Raw genomic sequence first — 14,344 nt, 5'->3', positions numbered from 1 at the left:
TAGAAACACAACTTCCTGTCATCAAAGAGTTTTTGAGGGCTGGGGTTGTGGCTCAGTAGTACAGCACTTGCCTAGCACATGCAAGGCCCTGGGTTTGCTCCTCAGCACCACACAAAAATAAATAGATAAAATAAAGATATTGTGTCCAACAATATATATATATATATATATATATATATATATATATATATATGTTTTTTATTTAAATGTTTCATTTCTTCTAAATTGACAATGAAACAGGTACTGACACCACCAGCAGGAAATATTTTCTTATCAAGTTACAATGGTCCACACAATTTCCCTTCTTGTTGTGGCCAAAAGATCCAATAAATCTGTGTCCAAACGATAAGCAGTGATATGCCAATAATCTAGGTAGGATCTATTTTTTAAAATATTTTTTAGTTACAGGTGGACACAATATCTTTATTTTTTATTTTTATGTGGTGCTGAGGATTGAACCCAGTGCCTCGCACATGCTAGGCGATGGCTCTACCTCTGAGCCACAACCCCAGCCCTAGTTAGAATCTTTCTAATCAACATCACACAGGTCAAAACTCTGAGCTTCTCTATCAGACAATAACATATCATGATTATTATAGAAATTCTGAAGTTCTACAACTACCACAAGGAGTAGGAAATAATTTGATTTCTTTAAATATAAGACTTACAAGTTGTAGAATTGAACTTAAGAAGAAAATTAACATCAGAAACACCAAATCAGGCTCCCAAATGACTTACTTTCTCTTGAAAGTAGTTTGCTGACAAGTTATAAATTTCCACAGTGCCATCTGTTCGTGAAACAGCCAATCTGTTTGACTGGTTATTGTAAGCCACACAACGGATCCCTGGTGGTACATAATTAAAGAAACGTACTCGATGGACCTTAAATTCACCCATTCCTAGGGAGGGGAAAAAGAGTAATTATTGTTTAACATTAAGTGACACATATATTCAGTTTCGTATTGTTACTGTTTTGGATGAAAGGCTCCAACTAAATCTCACTGAAATTCATTCCTAAATATCTAATGATGCTTTCACGCCCCATGCAAGAATCTTACCAATCTCCAGAAAGCTCAGTATAGTTCGAATAAGGATTTCGGCAAATAAACTCCAAAGCGCCCTGCTCACAGTTCCAGAATTCCAACCTCTTAGGGTGGAGTGAGGGATGTTTAAAAATCTGAATTTTAGTAAGCCCCTCTCCCCAATTCTACTGAATGCTGAGTTGGCAAATCACAGACCCAACTAAGGTAGTGACGTAGGGCTGATAGCTAAGGGGAAACCCAGAGCTCCTTACGGGGAGGAAGCGACAGAACTCGGTGATTTACTCTGGCTGTCTGGTCTAGTACTTAGCCGTCAACTACAGGACCAGGGCAGGGACCGGATCAGATCCGCCCCTCTCTCATCCACCTTCAAGGTTAGAAACCCAAAAGTAGAGCACGGAGCATTCGGCCTTCACTGGCCGCGCCAAGAGAGTCAGTCTGAAGAGCGCGCGAGGTCTTCGCCACCCCCTTCCCTTTCCTCCCGGGGTCTACGAAGTAGTCACCACTCGCCTCTGGACAAAGGAATTGGCGAGCTCTGCGGGGCGTCGGCCCCCAGCAGGCCGCACCCGTCGGGACTCGGCTCTCACACCTTCTTCCCACGCCCCTTCCCCGACTCACCGCGGCCGGACGACCGCCTGCCCCAGAGTTCGCCTCTCTCCGCCCCGGCCCCACGTGCGCGCGCGCTCTCAAGCTCTGCCCCGGAAATGCTCCCGGCTTGAGGCCGGAAGTGCGCAGGCAGTGCTCGCGGCGGCGGCGACGGCGGCGGGAGGTTCGGTTGTCGCCCGTTGGCCGCGCGGCGCCGCGCTCGGCGGCCGCCATTGCAGGTCAGGCCGCGGGCGGGGGGCGCGGGAGGCTGCGGGGAGTGAAGCCCGAGTCGGAGTCGGGGGCGAGGGCGCGAGAGAGCGGAAAGCTAGGGAGCCGGGGCCGGGCGGGGCGCGCGACTCTGGGAGAAGAATGGCGAGCCGAGGGGCGGGGAGCGGCAAGGCGGGGGAGGGGCGGCAGGACAAGGGGAGGGAAGCGGGGAGGCAGCACAGAGGTGGGGGTGAACCCACCCGGGCCCGGGGGCGGGAGGGCCGAGAGATGTGGGGGCAGGGAGCAGCGGGGAGACGGAAGGCGGAGGGAAGGAAGGAAGGAAGGGAACTAGCGGGGCGGAGCGGGAGAAGAGCGGAAAGGGTGGCCTAGCGCGGGCGGAGGACGGAGAAGGGGGCGGCGCGGGCCTGGACCTCGAGGTATGTGCGGGAAGGGGCTCTTCCCCGGGTCGGGAGGGAGCCTAGATCGCGAGGCTTGCTGGAGCGGAATGGAACCTGAACCCAGAAAGTAGCGGGAATAGCGACTTTGCGGGGCGGGGGGGGGGTGCTAGAATTGTGAGGTTTGTTCTAAGGGACATTTTAAATCATGTGGGTTGGAGAGGCTGTTGGAAGAGATGAAGATTGGAGGGTGATTGGAGAGCAATTCCAGGTTCTTTTGTGGGTGGAGTGAAGCCGAGAGATGAGTGGGGTGGGGTCCTGGAGAAGCTTAGAATTTCATGAATATTTTGGATAATGAGGGTGGTAGAGGAAGGTCGTTTAAAAAGGAATCTTTGGGAAGAGGGTGAATGATAAGGAAGACAACTCCAATGGGGTGTGTAGAGGAAGACAGTTTAAGGAACTGGAAGGGAAGAATAGTTTCAGTGGCTGGAAAGTGAAGGGCAGATCTGTAAAAGTCTGGGGTAGTTGGGAGCGGGTTGGAGAAGGAGGGGGAGAGCGGATTGAGGAGTTCTAGAAAGTGGACAAGTGGACGGGACTAGAAATAGGGAAATGTTCGTAGCTCTAGTTGAAAGAGTGGAAGGGGGGCCAAGGGTGGCAAAGGTGGGGGGAAATGGGAGGAGAATCCATCAGGAGGAAAACCCTATGGTGGGCTAGAAAGTAAGGGGTTGGGGAGAGAGAGGGTATTGTGGCAATAAGATGAGGAAAGGTTGAGATGGGGCTGCAGAGTAGCAGAAGATGGAGAAAACTGGAGTAACTCAAATCGCCTGAAGCCATCTTTTTCACCCATTGTCTACAAATACCAGTAATTGATTCCCTCCAACATGGGAATCCTAAAATGTGATGGCAAAGTACCACGTGTATGCATAATATGTGCACATGTTTTTGAACACACTCTTCACTAATGAAAAGTTTGGAAGCATTCAGTTTCACCTATCCTCCATAGTCCCTTTTTGGAAGGGAACAAGCATCTCATTTAAAAACAGGATTTTAGACTTAGTAACATAATAAGCCTGTCAAGAGACAATATCCCCTTGGAAACTAAGACCAGTCCCTTCAGTCACAAAACCACAATAACACTGCTAATAAAGGTAATCTGTATTCAGTTGTATGTAAAAACTTTTTCAGTTGTTCATTTGGTGCAAAGGCACATAGAAAAAATAATCATGGTATTCAAAGAAATTACTTTCCAAAAAAATTACTTTCTAAAGCAGTCTGAACCTGGCTGCAATGTATGAGTTGTTCTTATAATGTAAACTCAATCTTATTCTGATGACCTGCTGCTTTTATAGGATGTTTGTAAACATCCTATAAAACATTGTAAACATTAAAACATAATTGTATATTGTAGTGTGAGGACATTCTATTAGACATACCAAGAAAATGCCAAGTTCATTCTGGTAATCAATAGCTTGACCCTAAAGACTTACCTTTTGTGTTGGGCATTGTGCTGAAAGATGTACATCCATTATTTTATTCTTACAACATACTTTAGAGATAGGTGGTTTTATGCCCAATCTATTGGTAGAGAAATTTATAAGGTTAAATTATCCCATTGTCTTAGGATAGGTGGCATAGCATTCAGGTTGATCTGACAAGCATATTGTATCCCTAAACAAAACGTAGACCCTGGGACCAGACAAAAGCTCAATAAGTGCTCTTGGCTTGGCAATTTGCAGATGCATTTTGTGTCACATATTTAAAATTGGTAGAGCACATGCTTACCAGGCTCAAGGTCCTGGGTTCAGTCCTAAACACCAAAAAATAAACATAAAATGGTTGGAAATGTTCTAATGAGAACTTATAAAATGTTTGGCTCTAGGAAAATTTATTTGTATTTAGGTCAAATCATTGGGTCAAAGCCCCTTATTTTTCTACTAATTGTATGTTTAATTAGATGCACACTTCTGCCAAATTTTATTTTGGAAGCAATTCCATTATGAGGATCTTTGATCAGGTTTTTTCCCAAAAGTCAGATGTTAGCAATCTTTTAACAAATAATTAATTATTCAGAGAGCAAAGGATAAGATGATTGAGATTTGTCAAAAGTTAAATGAATCAATGGCATAGAAGGTCCTTCTACCATCTTCTTTTTCTTCACACTAATGAGCAGGACAAAGTTTTGAATTCTGAAAGTGGCATTAAATCAATTTCTCTACATATTGGATAAGATAAAGCAAGCTTGTTTTTTGTTTTTTTTTAGGTACCAGGGATTGAACTCAGAGGCACTTGACCACTGAGCCACATCCCCAGCCCTATTTTGTATTTAGAGAGGGTCTCATTAGTTTTAAGTTGCTTAGTGCCTCACTTTTGCTGAGGCTAGCTTTGAACTGGGTGGTCTTCCTGCCTCAGCCTTCAGAGCTGCTGGGATTATAGACTTTTGCTATCTTGCCTGGCTAAGCTTGTTTTTAACTGCCTATCCTATAGATGTGTTAGCTACTTCTGTGGCAGGTTATAAAGTTACTTATTTGCTATTTTGTAAGAGATGCTGTGAGAATGAGGCTAATAATTGTAAAGCAACCAGGTCTTCTATAGAAGTAGCACAAGAAAGGGTGAATAGAGGAGTTAGAGGCCACATCCTAACTCTGTCACTTATGGGTGAGTGACCATTTGCCTGAACTTCAGCTTTTTAAACCTCTTTCCTCATCTGTAAAAGGGAGTGACAAGACCATTCCTATTCCATAGAGTTGTTGTCAGGATAAAATGAGAGAATTCATTAAATGTTCAGAAAAATTGCTGTGTGTGAAATGAGTTTTGTTTTGTCTTTTGTGTATGTATGTATGTGTGTGTGTGTATAGTAAATAGACACAGTGCCTTTTATTTATTTATTTTTATGAGGTGCTGAATAGCGAACCCAGTGCCTCACACGTGCTAGGTAAGCGCCGGACCACTGAGCTCCAGTGCCAGCCCTGTCTTTTGTATTTTTAATACTCTGCCTGGACTGCTCAATAAGTCCTATGGTAGTGTTTTGACTTATCAGATTTTTTGATAATGGTTACTTCCCAATAGAGTTAGAAAGAAGCCAAGTACAAATAAGACATTCCCAAATTGGTCTGATTCAAGCTTTTGGGTTTTGGTTAGGGTTCGTATTGTGAGTCTGGATTGGTTCTTTGAATGCTGGTTCCTTTGTTGCTCTGATTTGTTCAGGGACAGAGAAGCTTTACCTCCACACTAATTTAAGAACTGGGGATGATGTAGGGCAAATTTAGTTAATTTACATTTCTAGAAGCCCCAAAAAGGGGACTCTTTTTTTTTCCTTAAACTGAGGAATTAAAATGTATGAAGTATTTTTTTTAATTTTTTTTTTTTACAGAGATAGTCATATGGCTAACTTTAAGAATGTAGAATAAAATTTTTAGTATTGAAGAATATTAAAAATTTTGAACATAACCTAGTTCATATGTATTTGCTATAGTGTAGTTTGATTTATTAGCCTAGAAAAATTAAGTAGAAAACTCTTTTACGTCTTATGATATTGGGAGTAAGTGGACATAATTTATTGCAGGGGAAAGAGTTTAATTTTCTCTATACCTTCCCATCTCTCCAGGACTGGACTCTAGTTATGGCTTATGAGACTGTTACCGCTCTGAAATCTGATGAGTTTGAATGATCTTTTTGAAAAGCTACATTACAAATTTACCACTACTCTACAGTTACTTTATCAAACTAGAATTATTGTTTGTAACCATTGGTTGTAGTCAAATCTGGGATTGAACTGTCCTCTGAAGAGACTTGCTGGGGAAGCTCTCCCACTAACTCTTAGTTTTGCAATTGGATACATAGTGTGTTCTTCAAACTGCCTTCAAATGTTGCTTTTGATAGAGCTGCAGTTTCTAAACAAGCCAAATCTTCAATCAAACAACTAGAAATTGCTTTAGTTTTCTCATTGAGACTGAAGACTTTGAAATCCATTTGTTACATAGAGATTTTTCATTGTAATTTTATTGTATTTGTTATTACTAATAGGATTTGACTTGTACACATTTAAGTATTTCTTGTCCAAAATTCTTAGACCAGAGTGTTTCAAATTTTGGAGTTTTTTAGGTTTGGGAATGTTTACATAGACTTTTATTAGTTGAAAATACCTAATATGAACCCAAAATGCTCTGAAATTTGAAACTTATTTTTCTGACAGTGGTGCTTAACCATGGAGCCACATCCCCAACCCTTTTTACTTTTTTATTTTGAGACAGAGTCTTGCTAAGTTGCTTTGGGACTAAGTTGCTGGGGCTGGCTTTGAATTTGAAATCCTCCAGCATCAGCTTCCTGAGCTACTGGGATGACAGCTGTGTGCCATTGCACTTGGCTCTGAAATTTGAAGTTTTTTTGAGTACTGGCATTGTCCTCAAAAAGTTTCATATTTTAGCTGACATAGTAGCACATGCCTATAATAATCCCAGCGACTGGGAAGACTGAAACAGGAGGATCCAAGTTGGAGGCCAGCCTCCATAGCTTAGTGAGACTTGTATCTCAAAATAAAATTTAAAATGGATGAGGATGTAGTCCTACAGTAGAGCACCCCTGGTATCATACTCAAAGGTTTTGGATTTTGGAGCTTGTCATATTTGGGGATAAGGGATGTTCAATTTATATTCTTCCCCACTGGTTTTTCGTTTGTTTGCTTGTTGCCCACTCTCAAGGGACTGGGGACAGACTGAGCTGCAAGTTCTCATATCATCTCTTACCCCCCACCCCATCCTGGGGATTGAACTAAGAGGCACTTTACCATTGAGTTATTTCCCCCTGCCTTATTTATTTATTTATTTATTTATTTGTTCAGATTAGTTAACACATAACAGTAGAATGCATTTTGACACATTGTACACGAATGGAGCACCACTACTTATTCCTCTGGGTATACATCAGATAATATCTCACTAAGTTGCGCATGTTGGCCAATTCTTCTGTTATCAGCCTCTTGAGTTGCTCAGATCACAGGTATTCACCATCATGCCCAGCTCTCACTTTTAAAATTACCTGTACCCTAAAATACGTATTTATAGTCCCTGCTGTCTCCAACATATGTATCCTCAATACGCAGCTATACCGACCTACTCCGACCATGAGGACAATTGCCTGGAAGTCTCAAGGCACAAGAAAAGGAATAATAATATTCAGGTGTTGTAGAGTATTTTAAGGCACTAAAATAGAATTTTTAAATTCATTAAATGGATGCCTTCCCCTACATTTCTTAATAATTGGGTTAGTACTCCCTTGTGTATACATACATTATGTAAGTGTGGCTAGACTATCAGCTGGGTTTGCATTTCATTTATGTGTAAATCAGAAGCATCCCAGATGTTCTAGTGTAAGTCAAGTTTTTGTCAACTTGATTTCTTTTAGGCGCGTTGCTACTTATCTGCCAGTATTGATAGACAGGGCTTTCTCCTTCAGTACTCATTGAAGCCTCACAGATTGGTATGCAACTGCCACCCTATCCCAGGGAACAAATACTTAAAATATTTTTGTATCCACCTCTCCTAAGCAGTCCACACATACCAGTTTCAAGCCTGTGGCCAAAGGATGTAAAAATTGATTTTGGTTGATAGCAAATAGGTTCTGTCTCCTGCTCTGAGCTTCCCACAACACATTTATCTATGTGAACACCTTGTTGATTCTCTTAAGCCACCTTATTTTACTATAACTTATCAAGGAAAATATACAGCATGATCAGTCATCAAGAGCTTATTCATAAGAAGCCTCCAAAATCTGTTATCAAATCAAGTCTCTACCATTTTCTAGATTATAGTTAAAATTTTGATAAAATGCTGATTTGCTTATTCCATTCTGTTAAAAAATACTAGTTTTTTTTTTAGTAGAACTTGGGGTCCTTAAAGCAGTTTTATATGCGTTAAATTTAGTCATCACAGTAGTTCAGTAAGTCAATCTAGTTGTTAGCCCCATAGTCATTAAATGACTTGTGTGTGATCAAAGTGTAGAGATCCATGCTCACAGGCTAGAATCTGAATTTAGGCCTTATTTTGAATTATTACTCTTTTGGCTTCAAGAAACCTGAGAGTTGGATGTGGCATGGTGGCACACACCTGTAATCCCAGCAACTCTGGAGGCCAAGGCAGAAGGATTGCAAGTTCAAGATTAGCCTTGGCAATTTAACAAGGCCCTACGCGCCTTAGTAAGACCCCGTCTCAAAAAATAAAAAAGGCTTGAGATATGGCTCAGTTGATAAGTGCCACTGGGTTTCAATCCCTAATACCAAAAAGATGTAGAAATCTGAGAGTTGGGCACTGTGGTACAGGCCCTGAGTTCCAGGTCTTAGGATGCTGAGACAGGAGGAAGTTTTTTTTGTTGTTGGTTTTTTTTTTTTTTTTTTTTTTTTTTTTTTGAGAGAGAGAGAGGAGAGAGAATTTTAATATTTATTTTTAAGTTTTTGGCGGACACAACATCTTTGTTTGTATGTGGTGCTGAGGATCGAACCCGGGCCGCATGCATGCCAGGCGAGCGCGCTGCCGCTTGAGCCACATCCCCAGCCCCTAGGTATATGATTTATGTCATAAAGTTGTCTTATTGAATGTGACACTATCTACCTATACGCACAGAGTCTGGTCCGTAATGAAAATTCAAAACATGTTAGTTGCTATTTCTGTTTGAAGTCTAGTGAATTAACCATCTTCAATGTTTCCAGTATGTTTGGTGCTCTGAGAGTAAGGGTTCTCCCATCACATAAGACTACTGGCAAGGGCTGGGGCTGTAGCTCACTGGTAGAGCGCTTGCACCACATGAAAATTAACAAATAAAATAAAGATTTTTTTTTTAAAAAAAGGACTACTGGCAAACTGGGGGTGGTGGCACATGCCTGTAATCCCAGTGGCTTTGGAGGCTGAGGCAGGGGGATTGCAGGTTCAAAGCCAGTCTTAGCAATTTAGTGAGGCCCTAAGCAGCTCAGCAAGACCCTGTCTCTCAATATATGCAAAAAAAGTCTGGGGATGTGGCTCACTGATTCAATCCCTGGCATGAAAAACAAAACAAAAAGACTATTGGCAGTATCCCTTTCTCTGGAGATCCAAAATGAAGATAAACACTAATAAACCTGTTTAGTATTTTAATCAGATGCTTACTGAGTTTGAGCAGTTATACCTATTAACTTCCCTCAAGTTGATAAATACTGGACTGATAACCTTCCACTAAACTCCATATGTACATTTGAAAGATTTAGAGATTGTAGTTTTGGTCCCTCTTCCCCTTAATCCCTGTGAATTCAACCCTTCACAAGTGCAAGTGAAGCTATTTGTCTTAAGGCAAAACCGTCCCAACTTTATCTTGTAGAGTACTCCAAACTTGCCACCAGGTGGTGCTATTGTATAAAATGAAAGTATGTAAATGTTGGAATATTTTTATATCAAAGCATTTATTAAAAGTTACACCAGAGGTCAGTTTAACAAGGGCTGGGGTTGTAACTCAGTGGTAGAGTGCTTGCCTAGCACACTTGAGGCACTGGGTTTGATCCCCAGCACCAGAAAATGTAAGAAAAATAAAGGTATTGTGTCCATCTACAACTAAAAATATATATTTTTTTTAAAAAAAGCTTTAACATCATGGGTGCTGTGTAAATGCGTGTAATCCCAGCAGCTTGGGAGGCTGAGACAGGAGTGTCATGAGTTCAAAGCCAGTCTCAGCAACTTGGCAAGACACTGTCTGTAAATAAAACGTAAAAAAAGGGCTGAGGATGTGGTTCAGTAATTAAGCCCCCTTGGGTTCAATCCCTCAACCAAAAAATAAAAGAAGTCAGCTTACTAACATAAATGCAGTGGTGTGTAGCCAGTAATATCAGCAGTTTGGGAGGATAATAAGTTCAAGCCCAGCCCAGGCAACTTAGTAAGACCCTGTCTCAAAAAGGCTTGGGGATGTAGTTCAGTGGTAGAACATCGCTGGGTTCTAAACCTAGTATTGGGGGATAAAAAGTAGTTTACCATTCACTGGTTTTGGCAGAAGGACTTTTTCCAGTTGTGATTTTTAGTTAAAGAAAGGCTCTCTCAACCTAGAAATTAAAGGTAACCCAGTGGTCGATGTGACATTTATATCATCACCAATGAAAAAAATTAAGACCTAACAATTCTTTAGTTTTTTAGAGGCATGCAGAGTAGAAAATAGAGTATCCTTGAGAAAGGCATGTGAACAAGATTCAAGAGTGGTCTCTGTGGTGTGTATCCTGGGTTCATATTCTGTTTGACTTAGTAGCTTTGCAACCTTGAGCACAATTGTGATACCTATTATTTTTCCATTCTGTAGTTGACGGTGATGTGTGTGTGGGGGTGTGTGTGTATGTGTTTAAGATTGAACCCAGGGCCTTGTGCCTTTACCACTGAGCCATATCAAAGGTTGCTGTTGATGATCTCCAGCAACCTTGTCTGAGTGTACAGAAAAAGAAAACTTACCTTTTATGGCATTGGTATGGAACAGAGTAATGTGTTTAAAGCATTAGAAAATGCCTACCTAATACATAAGTGGTAAATACTAGCTGTCATTTTTGTCATTGGCTATCATTTTTTTCCTAAATATTTTTTTTTCTGTTTTTCTCTACAGTTTATTTTCAGTTGTTTTTTAAAGAAGGAAAGCTCATGGTGCAAATTGTTATTTCCAGGTGAGTACATTTTGAGGTTTTACTTAGCTTGAATAATTAGGGCTATATAGGTTTCATGTCTTTCTGGAAGAATCAGGGTCCTCAGGTGCATCTTGCATTGATGTTTGCATTCATATCTATAGTTGAGTGCCTAGCACTGCCCAGTTTCCCAAGAACTTGTGCTCAACAGAGTCTCTTTGGGCCTTGAATGGTGGTGTAGGACACTACTCATCCTTCACCCCTCAAAAATATTGTAACCGCCAGCCCTTTGCTTGCAGTGCGGGGGCTGGAGGCCTGGCAGAATGGGTGCTGATGGAGCTACAGGGGGAGATCGAGGCTCGCTACAGCACTGGATTAGCTGGAAACCTCCTGGGAGACCTACATTACACCACTGAGGTGAGGGGGCTTTTCTTTCCCTGCCTAATGCCTCAGGAAAGCGAGCTACACCAAGGTGGTGCTCCCAGGATCCAAAGTGAGGACTGCCCTCAGGTTTGTTATTCAAGATCTAGCTAATCTGCAGAGCTATCTGCTTGTTCTTCCCCCACCTCTGCAGTAACAGGGAAATTTAGCTTTGGGTTTTCTAGAAAGGTAACATTTCTGAAAGTAGAAATTCTCCTACATGGGGCTAGAAAGAAATAAAAAGGGGATAAGGGTGGGTCATCCACTGTGGCTGATAACAGTGGTAGAGCCAAACCAGGGAATAGAGGTGCTGGCATTGTCTGCCAAGAGCAGCTTTAAAAGGCACCAGAGTTGAATGGCCTTGCCCTGAACCTCAGGCATCTCATTCTTGTTCTGCCTAAGGGAATCCCTGTGCTGATCGTGGGACATCATATCCTGTATGGGAAAATCATCCATCTGGAGAAACCTTTTGCGGTCCTTGTCAAACACGCTCCTGGGGAGCAGGACTATGATGAGCTTAGCCACGAGACTGGCACCCGGTACCTGGTGACGGCACTCATCAAAAACAAGATCCTTTTCAAAACCCGCCCCAAGCCCATTATCACCAACATCCCCAAGAAAGTATGAAAGAACCCCGGATTTTCCCTAGAGAGCGGCCAACTCCTTGGACTCGTGCTCCACTGCCACCTCGAGGACGGCTCGACGGTTCCCTGGGACCACAGGGGGGTCCTATTCTGAACGCAGGCCACCCACTGGGTGTGAACTCGGATCCTTTCCTTATGGCAACTGGTTCTCTTGGTGGAAATCTGGCCCCGTTTCCAAGGAACCCATCTCCTTTTCCATCTTCATCAGGCCCATTGGCATCAAATCCAGCACCTTTCCCTGCTGGTGCTCGTGACCCAAGCATGGCTTCTTTTCCAAGAGGGATGAATCCTGCTGGCACAGGCGCAGTTTCTTTTCCAAGGCCCAGTGGCCTCTTGGGCCCAGGACCAGGACCAACTCTAAACCCTAGAACAGGGGCACTCCCAGGCCCAGGGCCTATGTCTAACCCCAGGTTAGGAGGTCTCCCAGGCCCAGGTCCTATGTCTAACCCAAGAGCAGGTGGTCTCCTGGGAGCAAGTCCTGACCCTAGAAGTGGTGGCTCCTTAGGCCCTGGATCTGTACCCAACCTGAGAGCAGGTGGCTTCTTACCTTCTGGGAATGGCCCTCCCAATCCTAGGCCAGTTAGCCTTGGTCCTGGACCAAGTCCCAATCTGAGATCAGGCTTTTTAGGTACAAATCCTGCCCCTAGGTCAGGTATGTTTCCAGGCCCAAGCCTTGGGCCCAACCCACGAACAAGTGGCATGGGTCCAGGTCTTGGTCCTAACCCAAGGGCTGGTGGCCTAGGCCAAGGCCCAAATATAGACACCAGAACAGGTGGCCTTTTGGGTACAGGATCTAGTCTTAACTTAAGAATGGCTGGACCTCAAGGCCTAGATCTTGCCCCCATTCTAAGAGCAGCAGGTCTTTTAGGAGCAAATTCAGCTTCTTTCTCACAGGCTTCTGGAAACATGGTTGCAAGCCCATCCACCATGGCAAGAGTGCCTGGCCCTGTAGGCCCAAACATGGGTCCTAGCTCTCGTGGAATTGGCCTCCCAGGGCCAAATCCATCTCCCATGTCAAGGGCTCCTGGCCCTATAGGCCCTAATTCAGCTCATTTTTCAAGGCCAGGTGGCCCAATGGGAGTAAATGCCAGTCCCTTTCCAAGGGGAACAGGTTCAGGGGGACTGAACCCAACTGCCTTCTCTCAGTCTTCTGGGACATTGGCTTCCAACCCAGGTACCTTCCAAAGGTCTGCTGGCCTCCAGGGCTCAAGTCCTGCAATTTTCCCAAGAGCCTCTGGGCCACTTGGCCCCAACCCAGCCAACTTCCCAAGGGCCACTGGCCTTCAGGGTCCAAGTCCAGCTGCCTTCCCAAGATCTACTGGTCCATTAGGCCCAGGTCAAGTTGCTTTCCCCAGGTCAGCTGCTGGGCCCTTGGGTTCTTCTCCAGCAGGCCCTGTAGGTATCAACCCAGCTCCTTTTGCAAGGCCAACTGGGACCCTGGGTCTAAACCCAGCCTCCTTTCCAAGGATGAATGGCCCTGCAGGTAAGAATTTGGTCCCATTTCCTAGAGTGGGGAGCCTCCCTGGCACAAACCCAGCTGCTTTCCCCAGACCAGGTGGTCCAATGGCTGCAATGTACCCAAATGGAATGTTACCCCCTTAAACACCACTTTTTCTCCAGGACCACCTTGTTTTCCAGGCACTGTGGTTTTGGTTAGGGACTATCTCTTAGGTAAAGGGTTGATATGGAGCTACTGTCTGAAGAACATAGCTGGGGCTCAAATTCAAATGAGCCATCTTTTTCCTCTGCCTTTTTTTTTTTTTTTTTTTTTTTTTTTGACTGAAAGTGAAATGTTATTTGTGGGGCACTTTGACTTTGGCAGGAGGGAATGATCCTAGCCTCAAGAGAAAGAATCTCCAGCCTTCCAGAAACCTGCTGTGCTTTTGTCCCACAGCTTTCTGCCCCTTGTTTCTTACTAGTTTCTTGAATTGTTCTTGTGGACTTTTCCTCAGGGATACATTGGCCTGCAGGTCCCAATTCGTGTGTATTCCCCTGCTCCCCACTGGAGAATCAGCTCACTGCTTTCTAGAGGTGTGGCATTGGTGAATGAACCATGCTTCAGTAGCTCTGACCTGGGCAGCTTGGACCTGGTCATCTTCTACTGCCAGACCTTTCCTTGGGGGCTTGAGCACAGAGCACAGGGAGGTAGACAACGACTTCACGGACCCACCAAATCAATTTTTGCTTGAGTGGCTGGGCCTGCAGCTCCTTTCTCCTGGGACTTAGAGACAGCTGGATTTAAAGACTCCTCTGCTTATCCAGCTCCCTCTCCACTGGTACTCCCAATCAAAGAACCTCAAGATTTAAACTGATGTGGGTGGGAATATAGGAATTAGGGTGGGGGTGGGGGTGAAGGGGAGAAATCACTGTGCTTCGTTCAGCCTGATGTGAAGGATGGTTGGTGTTTTTCCCACATTGTATCTTTTCTTACTGTTTCTC

General features: G+C 43.8%; 3 protein-coding genes across 5 annotated transcripts in view; 2 read left to right on the top strand and 1 right to left on the bottom strand.

The window, feature by feature from the left end:
- UTP4 (UTP4 small subunit processome component) overlaps positions 1 to 1,788 on the bottom strand; it is a 30,663-nt gene extending 28,875 nt beyond the window's left edge. For 2 of the 3 annotated variants that reach the window (XM_081275305.1, XM_081275304.1), the window contains exons 1-2: positions 1,659 to 1,788; positions 739 to 899 (exon numbers count right to left, since the gene is read on the bottom strand). In XM_081275305.1, the coding sequence (XP_081131431.1) occupies positions 739 to 897 (159 nt within the window). In that variant the 5' untranslated portion in view covers positions 898 to 899; positions 1,659 to 1,788. The remainder of the gene's footprint in view (positions 1 to 738; positions 900 to 1,658) is intronic. The other variant, XM_081275303.1, reaches the window with a different exon arrangement.
- On the top strand, positions 1,757 to 11,888 carry CHTF8 (chromosome transmission fidelity factor 8; the record flags this gene model as incomplete). The annotated part of the gene is made up of 4 exons (XM_081275314.1): positions 1,757 to 1,864; positions 10,826 to 10,883; positions 11,141 to 11,258; positions 11,664 to 11,888. Exons 2-4 carry the CDS (start codon positions 10,861 to 10,863, stop codon positions 11,886 to 11,888), a joined length of 366 nt encoding a protein of 121 aa, XP_081131440.1. The 5' UTR covers positions 1,757 to 1,864; positions 10,826 to 10,860.
- Positions 11,885 to 13,735, top strand: DERPC (DERPC proline and glycine rich nuclear protein; the record flags this gene model as incomplete). Its single annotated transcript, XM_081275313.1, has 1 exon — positions 11,885 to 13,735. The coding sequence occupies one exon, from the start codon at positions 11,885 to 11,887 to the stop codon at positions 13,505 to 13,507; it is 1,623 nt and encodes a 540-aa protein (XP_081131439.1). The 3' UTR covers positions 13,508 to 13,735.
- Positions 13,736 to 14,344: the final 609 nt, after the last annotated feature.

The sequence above is a fragment of the Spermophilus citellus genome, assembly GCF_964194105.1.
Source record: "Spermophilus citellus genome assembly, chromosome: 18".
Taxonomy (NCBI): domain Eukaryota; kingdom Metazoa; phylum Chordata; class Mammalia; order Rodentia; family Sciuridae; genus Spermophilus; species Spermophilus citellus.
This window is presented reverse-complemented; position numbering and strand designations above follow the sequence as displayed.